At 36.8% G+C, this 21,713-nt stretch overlaps 1 protein-coding gene across 1 annotated transcript in view; it reads left to right on the top strand.

Moving 5' to 3' along the window:
* Positions 1–21,713, top strand: part of LOC111245403 (cell adhesion molecule Dscam1-like) — a 46,063-nt gene that overhangs the window by 12,631 nt on the left and 11,719 nt on the right. The window contains exons 6-14 of the mRNA XM_086978696.1: positions 419–709; positions 1,975–2,112; positions 4,177–4,572; positions 4,765–4,890; positions 6,433–6,825; positions 6,966–7,091; positions 9,984–10,391; positions 10,569–10,694; positions 20,815–20,962. Of these exons, the coding sequence (XP_086834822.1) occupies positions 419–709; positions 1,975–2,112; positions 4,177–4,572; positions 4,765–4,890; positions 6,433–6,825; positions 6,966–7,091; positions 9,984–10,391; positions 10,569–10,694; positions 20,815–20,962 (2,152 nt within the window). The remainder of the gene's footprint in view (positions 1–418; positions 710–1,974; positions 2,113–4,176; positions 4,573–4,764; positions 4,891–6,432; positions 6,826–6,965; positions 7,092–9,983; positions 10,392–10,568; positions 10,695–20,814; positions 20,963–21,713) is intronic.

Here is a 21,713-nt window from a genome sequence, read left to right as displayed (position 1 = left end):
CATTTGTATCATGGTGTACAATACTTACGGAGCCATTTTACAGGCTCAAATAGCTCTCACAGACCTATAAACATATAAAGCTACGTAGGAAGACGCTATGTTTGTTTATCAGACAATACGTCCTAGATGAACGACCATGTCCTTGATGATGAATTATCTATTGTACACGAGCTATGTATGTATTTTCCTGTTACTCAAACGTATGAATGCAGATTAGTGACTTTTGCACTGCTCTTCATGAGGTTTATTATCATCCCTGTTAAAGAAGATTTGCCGTTCCAACAGTGCCAACTTAAGCGACAGTTATTTTTAGGACTTCCAAAAATGGCTCCATTCGGTTTTTCTGAGAACATGGTGGGTCGAGCAGCTAAGTTATTTTGCGTCTCTAGGGGTGGTTCGTCTTCGTCGTGAATCAAAGATGGCCGCTTGCTACTCGATGGCTCTGATGGAATTTCGCTCAAACTATTGGAGGGAGCGTACATGCCTTCTATAAGTGAGCTTCGACCGGAGCATTCTGGTAATTATACGTGCATTGCGCGTAATCATGACGGTACAAGTAGCTTCAGTGCTCTCCTTGGTGTGATAGCTCCTCCGAGATGGACTGATGCACCTCAAGATTTAATCTTCAGTGGCAGCTCTGAAGTAACCAAAGTTATATGTGATGCTTCCGCATACCCCGAACCCAATGTCACACTACGCAAAAATGGAGGTTAGTTGAAATTGAAGTACCCCTAGAGTCGAAAATCTAACTGCAAAAAATAAAGACTACTTTTTCTATGCTCTCATTCACAGTTTTCTGTATTAAATAATAATAAAATAAAAAGATAAAATAATAACTTTAAGACAAGATCCGTGAGTGAAGATTAGGTTTTAACACGATTGCTTGGAGTCGGTAATGCAATATGATGCAATATTATAAGAGGTTAACATTACACAAAAAATGGCGCTTTGATACCATGGATACTCATTTCTCTGTCTTATTTCGAGGTTATTAATATACTGATGGTATTGCAGATGTGATTAATATTGGAAGCGTTTTTCGCATCCAAACGATAAAAGGAACCTTATCTGACGATTATACTTGCCATGCATCAAACGAATATGGAGTTATACACCACAGTTTTAAAATTCTCATATTCTGTAGGTTTGTCATGATGTGATACCTATCTAACTTCACTTTTGTAAATGTTGGTTTTTTCGCATATTAAATTAAACTACACAAGATAACTTGCTTGTGATATCTGTGAGTTTCGTATATTGAGTTGCTTTTACTTGAAGATAGTTGGGAATTTTCAGAAGGGACTATCGAAACATTTGAAACGGGCATACTTCGCGCTTTAGATGAACCTTCCTTTTGTGGCCAATGGATGGAGCCACGTTAATAAAGGCCTATATTAGCTGGCTGGGTCCCAATAGATTAGGGCAAAATAGTAACGTCCATATTTATTTTTGTGGATCATATGCTGGGTATGCACACTGACTGTCCAACGACAAAGGCTAGACTTGATGACTGTCAAATGTATACATCCCGCATAAGCAGTGATTGCATAAGCTCTGTAATATTGTGACGTAGGTGGTTTTTTAGACCACTGATACTGTCCTTTAATATAGTCCTAACAATATTGTAAAATAACACACACAAACACATTGTATATAAACAATGCAAAAACCCTGACCGTTTACGACTCTTTATAAACCGTGAGAAAAAATGTGGAACTCAAATATTTGATCGGTAAATTTTCGAGGGCCGCCGCATATTTGACCATTTGATTTCATGGAGAATAGTGAAGACTGTTTTACCAAAGCAGCTTGCATCTTTAGAACAGACAATAGACTCTCGTAGTCATTAAATGGATAATATATGACCGGCCGAGTCGATAATATCACTATACTCTTTGAAGGAACACTTTCCGCCATTATCAATACCCTTATACTAAAATATTCAGGGAATTTTACGTGTATGGCACGCTTCAGATAGCGCCGTGCTGACAATGGCTGTTCCTCTGGACCGGTTGGCTGTTCCACCTGTTTATGTTGTGACCCTAAAGGATGTCGATGAAAGACCTATATGCGAAGCTCAAGTATACCCCGAACAGTTTTCGTTCCTACAGGGTATGTTTTCAAAATATTTTCTTACATACTGAGAAAGGTTAAAAAAGTTGAACGTATTCATTAATATAGTAGCAATGTATGTGTACACACAAACGGCTACATCAATTCATGCCGTCGAAAATTGAATTTCAAATGTGCATACGAAACAGACTTAACATTTGCCGCTTTCTTTTCCTGTGAGGCCGTTGGAATATTAAACTAAACGACTGGCGCGTGTTGGTCCTTTTCGAATAAGTTATAACACCTAATTCTTGCAAACTCATATGATCAATTCGACCCAATGTCGTTGCAAAGGTAACTTCAATCGGGAAAACACTGGGGTTTCCGCCTCATCACTCTAGACTCGGCGTGTTTACATGTATAGCAAATAACAGAAATGGAGGCATTCAATATAATGTTAATATTTTTATATATTGTCAGTAACATTTGTAGACATGGGTAATTGCGCATAAAAAGTGTTGATTACAGTTGGTTCATCTTGATTAATTTTCCCTGTGCAAACTGGCTTTGATATTTGGCAGGCAGGTGGCGCTACATGTCTCACAACTTGGCCTGTTATGGACTTTTGTACTACGTTATTAAGCTCAACGAGGGCATCGCCATTTTTGTTTATCACTCTAATAGTCCTGTGGCAACCATGAAGGCATCTGCTCATGTATCTGTTGCGTTTCTATTAGTTCCCTACTCTCACTCTGGTAACTGCAGGTAACTGTAACTGATTTGTCATGCCCTAGTGTCGAATGATTAAATTATTATTAACATAATAATAGAAATACATAAATGAAAGTAATATAATAATAATAATAGCTCTTAATTAAAGAATTATGCAGAATAAATTAGCCGAACCCTTTTGTCGAATGCATGATAAATTGTTATATTACAAATCCTCCAAAAATTTCGCCCTTTCACTCCCTCGATAATAAGATAAATAGCCAAGTGCGAGTATTTTATGTGCCCTTAAAAGCTATTTCAATCAGTTGGTCCAACGGCAGCGAGCTTCAAAACGGCATCAGTGGAATTTCCGTTATTTGCTCTCAATAAGCCAGCTCCAACAGGAACATTCGGGAAATTACACTTGCACTGCGCGTAATAACGATGTCTCGAATAACTTTAGTGTTAGCTGTTGCTTCTCTTCCCAAGTGGAAAAAGATCCCAGAAGATGTCTTAGTAACATAAGGAACTGCAACAACGAAACTTGTATGCACTGCATACGGATTCTTTGAACCAAATGTTACGTGGTACAAAAGTGGAGGTCTGTAAGCTGCCGAATCTAACATTACATTTATTTTTTTTGGATAAAAAATTGATTTTTACAAATATGTTGATACATCGGGATTATCGGGATCTAAAAACAAGCAAATTAAAACGAGAAACTTGAATAAAAAGCTTAGTATGCAAATTTGGATTACACTGTGGTAGTTGTTCATGCTGTTTTGTAAAATAGCTTCCCGGCTCCATTGCAGATTTGTTACATACCGGAAAAGAGCTCGATGTATCGTTGTATTTCAAAATTAATGAAATTGCCGGGCCTTACACATGTCGAGCTACAAATGAACATGGAACTATTCATCACAACTTTAGAATAGCCGTATTTTGTAAGTGTGTATCGGACTCACTATTATATTTACAACACAAACGTTGCAAACGTTGAACTTTTTGAGCGATATTTATGATATTATATAAATTACATCTAGAGCTTATTTTTGTACTTCGTTGTGGAGTGCTTTGATTACTTTCCCGCCACACGGAAAGCTTAAGGAAATGGCCGACGGATGGCGCCACCAGGATTATGCTCGAAATATATCTGATTAATTGAATGAGGGCAAAACAGGGAGGCCATATTTGTTGTAGCTGCAATGTGCATGTCACGATCATGTTTGCAACATTTTCAACAGCTGTGTGCTTATTCATTTGTGCGCATCTTAGTGACGCTGGTAGGTACCTGTCCTTTTTGTCACCGACGACCACGCTTTTTAAACCAGTAATATACAAGTAGCGTGTTTAAGCTTATAAAGCAAAAGCAAATGTATTAGGATTTCTATTATGTTTCATGGCAAATTACAGGACCGCCGCGCATATCACCATTCGATTTTACTGAAAATACTATAGGTCGTGCTTCCAAAGTGGCATGCGTGTCAGGCAGTGGCAATACACTCTTGTGGACTAAAGATGGACGCCGAATATTTAGTGGCATCGATGGCATTGTCATCCAAGAGCTACAGGGAATGTCAGTTCTCAACATTGAAAACCTCCAACCATTTCATTCTGGCAACTATACATGTACGGCAACAAATCAGGACGGAAAATCCAATTTTAGTGCTTATTTAGCTGTAGCAGCGCCACCTCAGTGGAAGTCATTCCCGCCTGAAACACTAATTCTTTCTGAACGGCCCGCCAATGGTTTATCTTGTGAGGCGTTTGGCTATCCTGAGGTTAATGTCACGTGGAGCAGAGATGGAGGTCGGTTTTATTTTATATTTAACTTGAAACATAATTATAATGTGTGTATCACGTTTACAGAAAACTGCGTTAGCTTGTAATTAGGGCGCTATTACAGAACGCCCAGTATATTGAAATGCACTATAAAATTACGAACGTTTTCAGTTTGCTGTTCTTTAAATGTATTTAAAAAAATGTTGTATCTTTTTGCAGATCTAATACACTCAGGCCGTATTCTTAATGTAGGACCTCTGAGGCAATTTGTGCCTGGAAAGTACACGTGCCATGCTTCCAATGAGCACGGAAGCATTCAACACAGTTTTACGATATTGATATCGTGTAAGCTTACCATGTTACTGCTGCATTACTCATATCGGTGCATGGTTGATTTCTATGTACAGTTGGCCAATTATAACTTGAAACTTTGTGCCGAACGTTCGACTTTTTAAATTGCCAATGAATAGTTCTATGTTATGCGTATAATTTGAATAAGTTCGAAGAGGAAAATACAAATGAATGTTTATGCTCTTATTGTTACTATGCTTTACTCCACCCGGAAAAACTGAAATGATTATAGAATTGTTGGCCACTAGAACTTACCTGCGTACTTATGTCCTCAGGCTTAAGTGCGCCCCCGCGTTAATGAATGTGCTCGATTTTCTAAACAATCTTGTATATATTATTATTATATTTTTCATATAGCTGGACAAAAATTTTACCAAATGAATGCCAATATATCAATATCAATAAACCTCACGTACCTTTCCTGTACAAGTCTGAGGTAATCTTCTAGAAAAAGATGGCTATCTTGCTAGACAACACGGCCAGGACAACAAAAAAAAATGTCAAAAGAAGTATTGATGCCGAGTATTGATAATAATGTACAACAGGAAGCAATACTTTTGCAACAGTGCGAGTTTGACTACTGATTGTGGGTTAACAGAAGTATTTCGAATTACGTATGTATCATCCCTTAAAAACAACTGTTTTGTCTGGGTGAAGAATGGAGAGAACACACGAGCGAGAGTGTTGTCATCTTGGCCGAGCTGGCACCCTCTATGAGGCAATAATTTATTTGAAATCAAATGCTACTTATTTAACTGCAAAAGAAATGCATTGTTAAGTGTGCTTCGTTTTATCAAAGTACTGTGCTATTTCATTTATACCCATAAAAAAAATATTTTAGAAAGCAGTTAGTTTATGACTGATACGAACTAGTGGTAAAAATTTTGTAACACAGAAATAGTTGAGTTCAACTCAATTGAAAGAAAATTTTGATGGGTGTCGTTATAATATGCCTTACATTTGTAACATAATAATGTTTACAAGTGTGTTCAAAGAGGCTTTTTAAGGCTTTTCAGCATTTTAAAGGTAAAGTGTTCGTCTATATACCAGTCATCCCTCTATAATTATACTGTGGCTCAACTATACATGATAAGCTGTATCGAGTGCAATAGGAAATATATAGTTGAGCGGGAGCCTTTAAAATTACTGCTTACGCAAAATCCTTTGCATTATACGTATTATAACATTGCGCCGTTTCGTAATTCGAAATCTGAAAGGTTCCGCTTAAAATTAAGAATTTCATTAAATGGCCGACGGATGGCGCCACATGTATCAGTTGTCATTTTTGTTAAAACAAGGCTCGCCCACGCAGCGAGAGCCATGTTTGTTATGATATGTTAGACTGAAGACATCATGTATGTGTTCACTCGAGGACCATTACTATGCCTAATATTTACACATTTTGTGAACGCTGGTATGTGCAGTTTTACGTATTTTTAATTATCGAGATGCTTACACCTGTCAGTGATATAAAAAAATCACTACTATGCCATTACGCAACGATAAGTGAAGCAGGTATAAAATTAATTTCAGGAGTGCCGAAAGTTGCCCCTTTCGGATTTTCTGAAAATTCACTTGGTCGTGAAGCAAAAGTCGCTTGTATTTCAGCAGCTGGAACAAGTCTGCAGTGGTTTAAAGACGGTCAGCGTATCCAAGACGGCTTGAACGGCTTTAGCGTACAAGAATTTCAAGGAACATTAATTTTGACAATTGATAACCTACAGCCTAAGCATTCCGGAAATTATACATGTACCGCACGTAACCAAGAGGGCTCTGCTAGCTTTAGTGCTTTTTTGGCAGTAGTAGCCCCGCCACAATGGGAGAAGACACCTAATAGCAAACTGACACTTTCTAGATCATCTAGCACAGAGCTTCTCTGTATCGCATCAGGATACCCCGAACCAACTATAATATGGATGAGAAATGGAGGTGATCACTTGACAACTACTTCTGGAATTTATATCTTCTCTTGATACTGTTTTGATGTTTAAGTGATAATATTCAGTACTCTCGCTCCTTTTTAAGTTTTCTTCGATTAAAGCTATGAGCAATGTGTGTTACAATTGCAGAGATCATACAGAAGGGAACTGCGTTTCATCTTTCATTAGAAGAATCAACTTCTTCGGGGTCATATTCATGCCAAGCGTCGAATGAACATGGAACAATACAAAATGACTTTCAGATCACTGTATTCTGTAAGTCAATTTGGTAATGCCAACTTGAGTAGACCATTTTTTACATTATCATAAAACTTTTATCTCACTAACGATAGATGGAATCAATGCCTGTAAAAAATTCTTAGTGTGTTCTCATATGTTTTAACAAGATCAGTAACGCGCTACTGTATACGAAATTCAAATTATTATTAACCCTGAAGGTTTTTAGACTTGAATGGAGGTTTAATTTTCTTGCCGTAGAAGTCACTAATTGCTCTCTTGTTGCCCAATGCTATATAACAAAATTAATTTCTCTCTTTTTTTTTTTAATTCCTTTTTTTAGTCGCTTGATCGGCAATTGGCAATGGCCTACACGACACGTATGATTATTTTATGTTTATTTTATGGTTATGCACATACGTCAAGTCTAGCGCTTCATTCTTCTCAGATGTGGTTCATTCTGGAAGTGCTTTCAAATAGATTCGTGGGTGCTTGTGCTTCAGATTACTTTACATGCTAGGCACCCAATAAACATGTAATCATTCACCGCAATATCGCGGCTTCCCTTTTTCATAAGTGTATCGAGAAGCAGTAATAATTTGTTAACAAGGTATTATTTTAACTGCAACGCTTACCATTCATACGGAAATCGTAAGAGTCAATTGATGATGTCATGCGAGCTATTACCAACGCTACTTGTTATGGGCACCTTAATAATATACATTGTCTTAAAATTACATTATTTAAATAAGAAAAGAGATATTATTTTTTTTGCAAATATTTGACCAGTATTTAACGACACACTTGAGTTAAGTTAGAAAAAATAGAATCCCGTGTAAGGTATCTATCTGTTAGGACATACGGCTGAACCTTGTAATGTTTCGGTATAGCTGTCGCCAGCACATGTATCGTTTACGTTCTGAAATAAGGTTCAGGTTAGATAAACACTACGCTTCTTCTGAGATGTTCTGCCAACTGATGTTGCAAACTGTAATCAAGTTCATTGATTTATTTTTATTGTAAAGTAAATCAATAAGTTAAATTTGTTCATTTCTTATTGCAGAAATGAACTAATTACTGCTCTATAATAGCATAATACCCGTTACATATTATCGTACCAATTTGCTTTTATAGCTAATAATTCTGGAAGATCGTACCATGGCAGAGGTGAAGGTGAACAATATAGAAATATGTACAAATTCCAGTGCGACACGTTTTGCCATTCGTTGGTAATGAAGCCAGCATTGAAGGGGACGCCAAGGTTGCTTGCATTTTCTAGGAAAAAAATTAACTTCGTTGGCCGGAAAATAAACTTTGCACGATGTGTGTGTGGTGAAACGACAGTCTAAGAAGTACGACGATTCAGCATACCTCAACTCGAGAATTCGAAAAGTTCCACGTATTCTGCCATCCAAACACGAAATTTTAAGCATAATTTAGGAGCAGTATCCTAATTCAGCGCTTAATTTGCTTTCGCAGTTCCATCAAATTGGCTACGGACGCCTGATGGAGTCGTTGCAATATTTCAATAATAAAGAAGTTGGATTCAACATGTAGAGCTTCAGAATTTCCTAAATCGACCGTTACTTGTGCACTATATACTGTATACGAAACTAGCTGAAAAAACAAGCACCTGCAATTGCAAACATTTTAGGAAATAACTTTACGGGAATTACACGTAATCTGATAACGAGTATTGGTTGACTCGTTACAAATTAAGAATATCTACAGCCTGTAATTTGTTTAATATATAATATAAAGAGTCTTATAGCAATGCATAAATGTGCCGACCTGAGACTAGATTTAGTGATGATACTTGCATTGATCAATAAGACTGTTGTTGCTTGAAAATTACGGCAAAATATTCAAATATTACAAATAAACGACGGGTGATACCACCTCTGCTCCCAAGTTCCCAAATTAAATTAATTGCGAAAAGTGGGCAACGCTAATAATATATATGATGATATAACGAACCATTTGTTGGTAGTGAAGTAAGTATTGCCTGTCTGCATTTTAGACATAATACCCTCGAATTTATGTCGATGATTGAGGAGTTGCAACTGAGACAATAGGGGAACTGAGCGTGCACAATATGGAATCACGAAGGTTTTCTAAAGATGTCATATCCATTTCATCATCAATATCTACACTGGCAAAGATTGCTTGCAAAGCGTCGGGTTAGCCTTTATCAAATATCACGTGAGGAAAAAATGCGGGTTGATTTACTAAGCATAAAGTGATAAATATATGTCTTACTGAGCGAAAAAACACTTTGCATAATGCGGCATCGATTCAGATCGACACAAATATGATCTTGCAGAAAGTGTTCCCAATGAAAGCGTGTTATCTCTTGTTTCAAACACAAGTACTACACCAGACTCTTATATTTATGAGACAGTATACGAGCACTAGGTGATTCGACGCATGTTTAATGTATCCCTGATGTGTGAGTACATCAGGTTATCAATTCGAACATATTTCAAGTCAGTTTGGGCTTGAAGTTTCATCATTAGAACGTGTTTATATTTAAAATAATTTATTCAACCCGCGACCACTGCTTTGTCCTCAAATGGCCGACGGATGGCGCTACATGTGCTGCGAATATTTTTATTCGATACCGCTCGAGTCGATCGCCATATTTGTTTAGTCACAATGTGATCATAGCTCAAACAATGTATGAGTTGTGTGTACTGCTTTTTTGCGCCCTCATAGCGCATTTCACTTACGCAGGTTAGTAAAAATATCGCCGATACACGAACTATATAATTTAAAAAATATATTGAGACGAAGTAATACTATTCAATGATTTTCTTTGATACACTACGTCCTAGATAAATATGCACATATACTGACTGGAAACAGTATTTCATCGTGTGAAGTGGAATAGTTATATAGCGCTATAAACTACTATAAGTTTGATCATTGCAGTTATCTCAAGAGCTCCAAAGATCTCTCCTTTTGGCTTCTCCGAAGCAACCGTTGGAGGCGAAATTAAAGTCGTGTGTGTATCCAGTGGTGCCGTAAGTTTGACATGGTCAAAAAACGGTGAACAACTCTTCGACGGAGTGGACAATATAGGCATAAAGCAAGTCGAGGATATGCTTATCCTCGAAATCCGTAAAGTTGAACCAAAACATTCTGGCAATTACACGTGCACTGCTCGAAATCAAGATAACGCTAGTGGCAGTTTTAGCGCATTTCTAGCGGTTCCATCTCCTCCAAAATGGATTACCACTCCTCAAGATATCGTTGCTTCAACAAAAATGTCTATTACTGAGTTGCTGTGTGACGCCTCGGGCTATCCTGAACCAAATATTACATGGTACAAAAACGGAGGTGGGTCTTTCATTTTTTTTATCAGTCAATCCGAGGGAAAAATGCTTTCGGTGTCGTATTCTCATTGAAATTAAACAACAATGCCCCAGTATGGTGTGCTTTTTTATCTTGTGTCAGTGCCATTGACATCAAAGGCTATAGTTTTAGATGTTTATTTCAACGAAGAATTTTTTTCAGAGGTACTCCAATCAGGAAGAGCATTTCAGCTAAGATCTGATTCCTCATCAACAGAGGGCTTTTTTATGTGTCGCGCCGTAAACGAGTACGGAAACATACAATACAAATTCAAAGTGTCTGTCACTTGTGAGTAACGGTGCTTAGTATTTCATTCATGCAATTTCATTAATTCTTTATTGCTGAGAACGCGCTACTGGCAAAACATGGCTATAGTTATATTATACTCACCACTGGGTGGTAGTTTTAAACCTACCGCCATTTTTAAACGTGGTTAAAATGGCCAATGGATGGCTCCACATGTATCGTGACAGAGTTTAAGAGTGCACATTTGTTAAACAATATGAAGCCATGTTTATTTGGCACCTATCCTGCAAGCAGACATCATGCGACGGGCAGCTTTTATCCTTTTACTCTCAATACAGTAGTACGAATCGCATTATAATGCCCATAAAAAACATGAGCAGATTAATTCTGGATTGACTATATAATGGTATTCAGGAAAAAAAAAGCCGTCGATTATTCTGTCTACGTTATTGGGTTAAATATCGTTGAAGGTGAAATCTAAGTGATGCGCCTTTTCGGAAGCAAAAGTGAACTAGGCTGCTTAAGAAGCTATACGTGCACGATATGAAGCTCTGAACTAAACGTAATGACTATACAGCAGTGGGCGAGTGTACCTTCAGATATGGTCGTATTGCGCACATCAAAAGTGAATCTGCTGTGTATCCACAGGTTATCCTGCACCAAATGTGTTTTGGTACAAAAATGCCGCTAATGGTTCGCATACGAAGAATCAATCAAATGAAACAGACTTTAACGCGTAATCGAAATAAGCTTCGAAATCGTAACTTATTTTGCAAAACTGATGTTATCCGAGAAAAATTTATATCCAAAACAAAACTCCATTATCACTAATATACTAATAGAGTATGAAGCTGCTAACGGTTATGGCTCGATCGGACATCAATAGTTGCCATTTATCTTTGAGCGAGGTATATTTGAACTAAAGTCAATTAAACCAACCAAGCATCGAGATATACCCTTCTACGCATAAGTGTATATATGGCGGCACATATATTTGACGAGGATTGAACTTATTTATTTTAAATACCATGCTTGTCTTCGGCTAAGGTTTTAAATAAGAATAACCGATAAGTATGCGTGCGAAAGTGTGTGTAGCATCTAATCGTAAAAATGTTGATATTATCATTATTACCTACCATATTTAATTGAGTATATATAGTACTGTCTATAGTCGTATATAAAATGAATTATTCTAGTAACTTCCCGAATTTCGCCTTCCGGGTTTTTTAAAGTTGACGCGGTTGGTATAAATATTGAAGCAACGTGCGTTTTGGAAGGTGCGGTAATTCTCACGTGAGCTAAAGATGACAAGAAGCTTGATACTGATAAACAATTTTTATTCTAAACAGTTTGAAGACATTCCAACTTCAATAGTTGCGAACCTGCAACCCCCAAATATGCGGGAAGCTATAAATGATTTGCTCAGAACCATCAAAGTTCGAGCAGCTTCAGCACCTTTCTCACCGTACTGGATCCACCAAAATAAAACACGACTCTATCACGATCTATGGTAATCTCTTCTTTATTAGAAGTTAACAATAAGAAACTTACCCGCAAGGCAAACGACTATCTGTAACCTCATGATAAATTATTTAATGAATAACCGATTCTCAAAGAAGTAACTCTATTCCCGATCTAAACATAAAGGGGTCCGCTGCAAAAATTATACGTATTGTCGACCTCTAACCTTGTAGTCACACGCCAGTGTAGTAGTCTCTGCAAATCGCCGATAGGTAGCGCCACAAGTACTGCATAAGAAAATTGGATTTTTGGCTACCGTAAGTTATATGGGTAGCCATGTTTGTTTTAATGAACATTAAAGAAGGTCTCGAAATGCATTGAGTAGCAGTCGTTGTTTTTTATGCTACCTTACATTTTCGTGCTAACGGAGGTATGTTATAAATTGAAACCAAAGCACCCGCAATTTCTAACTTAGCGAGCATTGCATTGTATTTATTGGATGTTATTTTGCAGTATCCAAAAAGTAAATCTCAGGTATTCCTCATATTACAGCGTTCGGATTTCCCGAGAAAAGTTCTGTCGGCAGCCTAGTAAAAGCTATTTACTTCTCTCATGAAGCTGAATCACTTACTTGATTCAAAGATGACAACGAACTCCACAGTGAAAATAATGGAATAGAAGTTAAATATGTCGAGAGATTTCTACTTTTGACTACAAAAAATTTGCAGCTGCAGCATTCTGGAAACTATACATGCAAAGCACGCAATCGAGACGGCACAAATAGCTTTAGTGCCATTCTAACTCTAGCGGCTGCACCTCTGTGGAAAACTATTCCTCCCCAAGAGGTCATCATTCCATCTGCTACTACAGCTATACATACTGGAGAACTAGTGTGCGAAGCGTCCGGCTATCCACAACCCGTGATGGAGTGGTCCGCTAACAGGCGAATTATTCATACTGGGAAAACCCTTGGATACAAAGACATGTATCTTACCTCACTATATGTAGGACCTTCTCGTGTATAGTAACCAACAGATATGGAGTTCTCCGGCATGGCTTCAGAGTTTCTATGCATTATAAGGATGATTTCTAACGCCTTAAACAGTACCGATAACTGACATTTAGCCGACATGACAGTAACTGTGACATCAGCGCTGAGTGGTGTCCTTTTCTGAGGATGTTTTTTTTTTATACATTACAAAAGCTCCTTTATTTTCAAGCAGCGATAAGCACAACTGATATATTATTACTACTAGAGTGCGTAGCCTTTCACCCAGCTAACATGCCAGTTTCCGCGCTAAATCATTATTAATGTGCTCGGTGCCCGTATCTTCCATGGTACCTTTATTCTGCTGAGGCATAGGCTGCTATTTTTTATTTAATTATAATTTATCATGTCAAGTGTTTTTAATTTATAAAATATTCTAAGATCAGCTGAATTACGCTGTTCACCTATCGGCGTTGACAAAACTGACACTTTGATAACACTGCATCATGCACTAATCCAGCGCACAAATACATCGATATGTTTTTAAAGCATGAACGCCATATAACGGGGCAATGTAAAAACATAGGTACAACTGATCTATGATACAATGTGACATAAAACTCAATTTCCTTAACAATAGAGTTTTTAGAAAATTGTGTTACAAATGGAGTTCCATATGTCGACGTATTCAGTAACGTATTTTAAAAAGGATCTACATCTGAATTGCGGACTGTTAATGCAAGAAAAAAGAGATAATGAATTAGGTATCGAGTCGACACCTTATCAATAACAAGCGTGGTAAACCTAACGACCTGGTCTCCATGACACAAAGTCAACTCTGTTACTCATAAAAATTGATTATTCAAAATTGTTTAATTTTTAATAAGGGTTCATTGGAAAGACTATGAAGGTATATTTTTTAGCGAGTAAAACGCGTGGATTAATTAAGGACTCCTCTGTTTGGTTCGCAGATAATCATATATAATATTTATATACAATATTATCTGACACTGATAGTAATACCATGACAGTTGTACAAAAAGACAATTTTAATGATAACAAAAAGGATCTCGACTCATTCAGAAAAAAGCGGCCTCAAAGTACAACAAACCAGTGATCATTACCTTGCCAAATAGAAGAAGTGTTTTGAGTTGTATCTGATCTTGATCTTTCAACCGTAAATTGACTTTAATCGCTTTTGTATTTTTCAGTCATTTACCTGGTATACATATAAAGTATGCCATAAAGTCTTATGAGCAGTAAGTCCGATGCCCATATTGGCGGCCGATGCTCAGACTTAACAACAATTTAGGGATTTCCGGCTTTTGCGTAGCAAATCTGTTGTCTCGACGTTTAACGACACCTGTGCTAACTATAATTGGCGAACACCCAATAATTTAATCTCTATTTTACTGCCCTCTTCCATGCCCTCTCTCCATATCACTATTGGTAAGTACATTTCACATAGCGTGTAAATACTGTAGGTTTTTGAACCGGTGATTAAAGAGTAGCAAAACGAAGACACAAATTTCGCAATCGTAACCATGATACCGCTTGATGGCAGTGATATCACACAGTTTTAATGTATCTAATGGTGTATCGTCACTTCCCTTAGCTATAATATATAATAATTATTGCAAAGCTGTGGCAATACAAGCCCGAACAAAGCCTGAAGATTATTAAATCTCTTCGGATCAAACGGTCATTATAAACACCTAAAATTTTATAACAGCATATAGCTGTACCTCTGAAAACGCCAGTCGCAGATCGCGGATCTCTTTCATTATTTTTTTGAAATCTACTGTTAATGACGCAAATCAACTATTCGTGGTGGGGCAGATTGTATTTTGATAGCAAATTTCTCCAAATGTCAAGTAAATAATATAGTGTGCAGGATTGTGGCGGCTGATACGTTAGTAGTTGTCTATGATGAGTCCAGGAAGACTCATCATAAATGAGAATAGTCTCATTGTAAGATTTTTTATACGCTGTCATTTTTCCTCTCGCTTGCACATGTAACTGCTTTCCTTGGCTCATGTTTTTTCAACTATATCAAGAGGTTTTAAACTACTATCGAAAATTACTTTATTCGCGCCTTTCAGTAACTTTTTGTATATGGTAGATACGCGTAAACTTCCTGAAATCTTGGCACTAACAGTTTTGGTGGGGTTCAATCTCTTTGTACTTTAGCGCTATTAATTCTGTAGCTTTTTACAGCTGTAAGCTGCTTAATGTTTTGTATTGCCTGTCAAAATGTGCGCCATCTTTGCATCATTCAAAAGCTTCATGCTTTGCACTATCTGTACAAAAGAACGAAAATAGATACGTGTTACTTTTTTTTGAAAAACCGTTTAAGGTGCTTAAGTGAACTCTAATGTGTAGTGCTATTCATTGTAAATTGCGCCCATTGTGAAGGAACGATTTTTAAACACGAAACATCCGAAGATACGGACCTATTCAAAGCGAGTGCCGTTGTTTTCCTCTGTCCTCAATATTAATGATTGGGAAGGGGCATCTTGTACTGCTAATCAGGACAGCCATCTAACATAGTATTAAGACCAGATTGAACTCTGTCATAATGGTCACTATAACGTGTATAATGTTTCAAGCAGTTATATCGACTGAGAAAAAGCCTTAAGGATCTAGATGGCACCGTATTGCAGACAATTTTAAGTATACAGCCCGTTCAATCTGGAAATTATATGTGCATCGCACATAACTGCAAGAGTTCTGGTAGTTCTATCTCCATCCTAATCAATATATATGTATATATATATATATATAATAAGCCAAAAGAATCGCAATCCTTATGAACGAAGATACCTGCTGAAGTAATTACCATGTTTTCACAGGTTCCCCAAGAATTAGGGCGTAACGTTAATGGTTATTCGACGCCAAATTCACTGCAACAACAAGCAAAGGTGCCTCTTTTATTTTCTGCGTCCTTATAGCCAGTTAGTATTTCAGAAAGATAAAACTATTAGTCTATAATTTCTGAATCTCAAACCTGGAATCGTTTTTCATTTCCAATTGGCCGAGTGTTTTGACTGAATTCCACTGTAGGTTTGCTGAACCAGCATTTATTCACACATGGTGATAGTTGAATGTTAAACTCTTAACTGCGAAAACGTGTCTCGCTTTCCTTTTTAGTTTTTACTTATCGATTCAATGGCTTTTTTAGAACTCCATAAATATGCAATTAAACGGCCACGGCTAAAACTAAATTTGCGCAGAGCAACCAATTTCATACATATGATCATACCAATATTGCTTATTTCAGCCACAATTCAATTGGGGAACCCTTTCCCCTTGTTTTCTGTTAGCTCCTAGGGTGATTATCAGTGCACAGCTTCCCATGAACATCGCGCCATCTATCATTCAATCAGCGGGACCATACTGACGATTTAAATTATTGAGATATACTGCGTGTACTAGCTTGTTTCCCAAATATTACAACTGATGTATCTGTTCGGATCTATATTGTCTTGTACAGTTGTTGGAAGACAATTTCTCTATTTTGTGATATTAACAATCTATAGAAACATTATTATATTATATAAGCAAGCGACATAAGCCAAATCAAATTAACGATCTAATTATGAGCATTATTTTGAGCATAAATAATTATTGACTAGGCAGCAAATAAAAGCTAATATCTTTTATTTATAATTTAATACTTAATTTAAGCAATTTAAGCAACAAGAACAAAGGCAAAAAGGATGGTATGGCTTCTTCCAGTTTGCAGCGTGTCTAAATAACAACTAGTGATAAAGCTATCAATATTTTATCCAGCTTAATTTATTTATTAGTTGATGCTGTCTTGGTAAATGCTCGTTAGATTAGCAAGGCATTGATAAGAAACGTTTGCACAGCCACGATGCTTGCAAGAATGAGAACCAACGAACTAGGAAATGGTAAACTCTGTTAAAGTGCATACCAGCATATTTAAAGCTATGCATCGTATTCTCTCATTCAACATGACAACTTCAGTAGTCTTTATGTGACTTCGGAGAGCTACCACGGTTTTTTTCATCATTAAAGGTATGTTCGCTGTTATTTTTATTCATACACTCAAAAAATGAATAAAATATTCAATATTGACGATTGTTGCACTTGAATCCTAATACGTGTGTTATTTATTTCAGGCCTCGAGTCCGTTGCACTGATTATAAACAAAAAACCAATGTCCCAGTATATATATATACTGGTATATGTGTGTGTGCCTGAGTATATATCGATGCGTATGTACAGGACTGCTCAAGGTGCTTTATCTACTGCAATTAGAAGCAATTCTGAAGAATAAGCTGAAGAGCTTTAAATAGTTTCTCAAGCTTATCCTATTTGTACCCTTGTAAAAGACACTGAACTGCTTTCTTGTAAAGTACTTGATAACTAGATTCACTTCATTTGTGTCATTATTTCTTCTACGGCACACAAGGCCAGCATTTTGCGTAGGTTTGACCAGCAACAGATCTCTGTGCTTTAACTTAATATAAAGCACAAATAAACAAGTATAGTCTGGAGTATAAGGTTCATATGAAGCATGTTTCACCCAAATACATATATTTGGCTTTTTATTATTTTTGATACAGCCCTGTACCTGGTTTAGATTGGGCAAGTAACCGAATCCACAGTAATCCAAACATCCAACAGTTAATCCGAACAGTAATCCAAAAAATGCCTCGAAAAGGCGCAAGGCTTTGTAAATTGTGAAATTTATTCTACAGTTCGAAAAATGTGGGAGACTTATAATGTTTAAGCAACATTGACTATGTTAAAGATGTCTGATTAAAAGCTATTGTAGCCTATCTTTGAACATCTTGTCATCAAAACTGCTACCTTTCTAATAGAAGTGGAATGATACAACTGGAGAAAGAATTATTTCCTGTAGATTTCCTAACATGATTGTATAAAACCTCAGTTTGTACTTTATTTTAGCCCCAAAATGCGTCGCCAGAGGCCGACGGAGCTATCGCAAGTTCCAAGAAAATCGAATACCCTGTTTACAATATTTGCTATAAAAATTGGAATAATACTAAAAGTGCATCTTAATTTTTACCACTCTGCTTATTGAATTTTTTCCTCATTTGTACATAATAACAGAAACAGGTGATTGCATACTGCCCATCCAACTAACAGATTGAAATGACATTATTGAGTACTGTCTGTGTGTGCGCATTCGATGCTCATGCGTTCTGTTCACTGTTACTGATGTTTAAACCCTTAAATAAACATGCTGTATTTAACTTGTTTAGACGGACCCTGCGAAAAATGGCGTAACAATGAGACAAAATCATAGGGTGAACACATGACGCAAATAATCACCAGGACCTCCGTTTTTCCTCGCTTATCACAAAAGCTTTATGTGAGATGAAACGAGAATAAAATTGATGAATGCAGTTGTGTTTCGTCGTAGGCCAGCTGAGGTCAGGTTGCTCTTGATGTAGCGCTGCTCTCTGTTTTTGATGCTGGCGTGTCATGTTACTGCTCCTTCCTTTTTCTCCGCTAAATGCAGAGCGGATGTTCTCGCACTTTTTTTGTTTCGTCCTATGGCTATTACTGGTGGGGTTGAGGCAGCGATCCTAGCGCGTTGGTTATGTGCTTTTTTTCTTTTAACTTTTAAGCAACCTTTTTCGGCGATCTACATGAGCTACATCCAGTTACTTCCATGGCCACCTCATATTACATAAACTAGCATTATTAGAAATAAAACTTACGTGTATAAAAGAACAAAAATAATATAGGGATATCTAATATTCTTATATGTTGTACTGCCGCTTACGGCGCATTCCTTTAGGAAAAAACGAAGAAAACAAGTCGACGAATAATAAAAACAGCGATGCGGCAGCTTGAAAAGGTTTTTTACAAGTAAAACAAAGGGACAAACTCGTGATGGTAAAAATCAGTGCGTCATTTTCTTAGTTTAAGCAAAAATGAGCTATTATCCAACCTTTTCGCGCCAGGTGAACCTCTAGCAAAATCAGACGCTCTTTTTTGCTGAAATTAGCAATGTACGCTATTATTAATTTTCATGAGGCTTTTGAAAAACTCGAGGAAATTTTCTACGAGACAAACAGAAAGCCTTTCAAAAAGCTTTAGATTTAGGGGACCTTCAAGTTAATCAAAATGATTCAAAAGTAATTTTCAATACAAAAATTTATGGCCGTTTGAGAGACGAGAACATTAGTTGTCGATTGGATCGTCCTCACGAACTTCAACCTTGATCTTTTTAAGCCCGTTTGCGCCTCTTTACGTTTTTTGGCAGTTTTGGGGTTGTGTATCCTTGGAACTGGCCTAAAATTAAATTTCGTTAGAATTTTCTGTATGTGTATTTGAGCGACACAAGCCCATACCTACCAATATCGCTTGATGGTTACTGTCAAGAAGTTATCTGTACATAAAGGAATAGTTTGAAAGTGACTAGTGAGTGGTTTATGTTTCGAACTAAAACTCTGATCGCGATTAGTGATAGTTACATTGAATGAATACTTAGCCCAGGAGTGACACGTCCAATGCATATAAAAAAGTTTCCTTGAATTATTTGTTTTTGTTCAGATAGAGTCTTAGAAACAAAGTGTAAAAAAAATTCCAGTTTAAATGTCATAATCTGTACGTGATACATGAACATGATAGTTGGTCTTCCACCTTAGACAACGGGACGTCTTAGTAAGAAAAATAAAAGGAAATGAGCGAATATATTGGGGTATAACTCTTTTGTATGTCAGTGAACCTTTACACTGCTAAATCTCTACATGATTACGTCTCTTATTACATCTTCTGAAAGTAAAAAGGGCAAATTGCTTTCCTAATCGCATGTACTTAACTAAGATAGAGAACTTAAACCAAATTAACGTGTTTCAGTACAGCTATTCTAGCAGTCAGATTATTCTTTTTAAATTTCAGCTTTATCTTAGACAGAACTGCATTATTTCTTGAATTTACACTGTGCTGCGAGGAACGTTACATTAGGCTAAAGAGTAATTGTAGTTCAATTGGCTTATTCATAATTTTTTGTAGAATTATTTTTCTGAAATAATTTCACAAAACACCTCTGTCCCTCAGAAATGATCTCCGCATTCACTACTTTTTTTATTTTTAATCTCTCTATAAGTTAGGTATTTTATTCTCTTTGTACATCAGCAGACGAGTACGTTACAAATAACCAGTGATTATGTAGTGAGAGTTATTGACGATGTACATTAAACATTATTTCAATAAAAAGTTTCAGATACACGCTGTAACAATCTAATACTGGAAGAGATCCTTTCTCCTATTAAACAGTGTAAAAATATTTGCTCACCAAATGTATCCATTTTATGAAGAACTATTTCTTCTTATTATTGTAGTAGAGAGCAAAGGACGTGGCTAATAAAGTATTCTCTACATCCGTGTTATTCTTTTTTCGCTTGTGTTATACTCATCCACTTTAGACTTTAACAACGTGTATCACAGTAATAAAATTAAGCGGCGTACATGTGGTGCCATCCATCGGTAATCCTAAAATTACTGGCGGTTACGTGTTTTTATTAAACAAAGGCTCCCGTCATTAGATTTCATATTTATTTTGCATGAGAGTTAAGCAACCCGTTATTTTTTGTAACCCATACTGCAGCTTCAATACTTTTCGCTAATGATTAGCGCCTAATGTTAGTAGTGTTGAAGTCGCTTGAGGTTATACCATTATATGATAATCTAACATATATGTTTTTGAAGTGCCACCAAAATTTGGAGAAAAACATTCAGTGGTAAGCGCTCGTCGTGGAGAAAATGTAAAACTAACATGCGAAGTTCAAGGCGATACTCCATTACATATTAAATGGTCTAAAGGAAACCGGCTTATTGACAAGAAGCCAAATAACAGGTTAGTTGTATAAATGACAGTCATACACTATGATAACATTAGTATTGTGAGCATTTTTGAACAATGTTTGAATTTGAGATACGAGATTAGTTTGGTAGCTTCGACAGATGTAGCCTACGTTAAAATTAAACTCTTTTGCACCCAAAAAGTGCAGTCCATCTAAATATGATTCTTGCAGTGCGAACCTCATTACAAAATTGTCCTCTTCCGGGATGGCATTTCTTTCCTTTAGCCTTTTGCCTAGCTGAGCGATATCATTAGATATGCTACGTTTGATCCAATGTACTATAGCCTGAAAAGTGGGCTAATTTCTATAGTATTACTCTCGGCATTGAATATGAAGTTTCAATGAATAAAGATTGCAAATTTATCAATTAAGTTTGGCATGCAAAGAACTTGATAAAGAGGAGATATCAAGTTGAAATAGCTTAAGTGGCCAAGTCGAATAAATCAATTTAAGAAGTTCTTTACTTGCTCATGTGAACAGAAAAACATTGCTCAACTATTTGCTCCTGCTGTAGAGTTCACATCCCTTTAATTCTCTCCCAAGCTTTGCTCAGAGCTCAATGGGCCTCCTTATTGTAAACGCCTAAAGCTTGACACACTAATTATAGCAGCGAATGTGTAAACACACAACTCAAGAAGACAGACGAGCTAGATTTCAACTGTGTTTGCGACCGCACGCGCGCTAGTCAAGTTAAAGACCTAAGCTGCGTTAGATGTTAGGAAAGCGTTGACCCCTTTTTTGTCA

Source organism: Varroa destructor, unplaced genomic scaffold (assembly GCF_002443255.2).
Source record: "Varroa destructor unplaced genomic scaffold, Vdes_3.0 BEIS01000002.1, whole genome shotgun sequence".
Taxonomy (NCBI): Eukaryota; Metazoa; Arthropoda; class Arachnida; order Mesostigmata; family Varroidae; genus Varroa; species Varroa destructor.
Note: the sequence above shows the minus strand (reverse complement) of the source record. Positions and strands in the feature narration are given on the sequence as shown.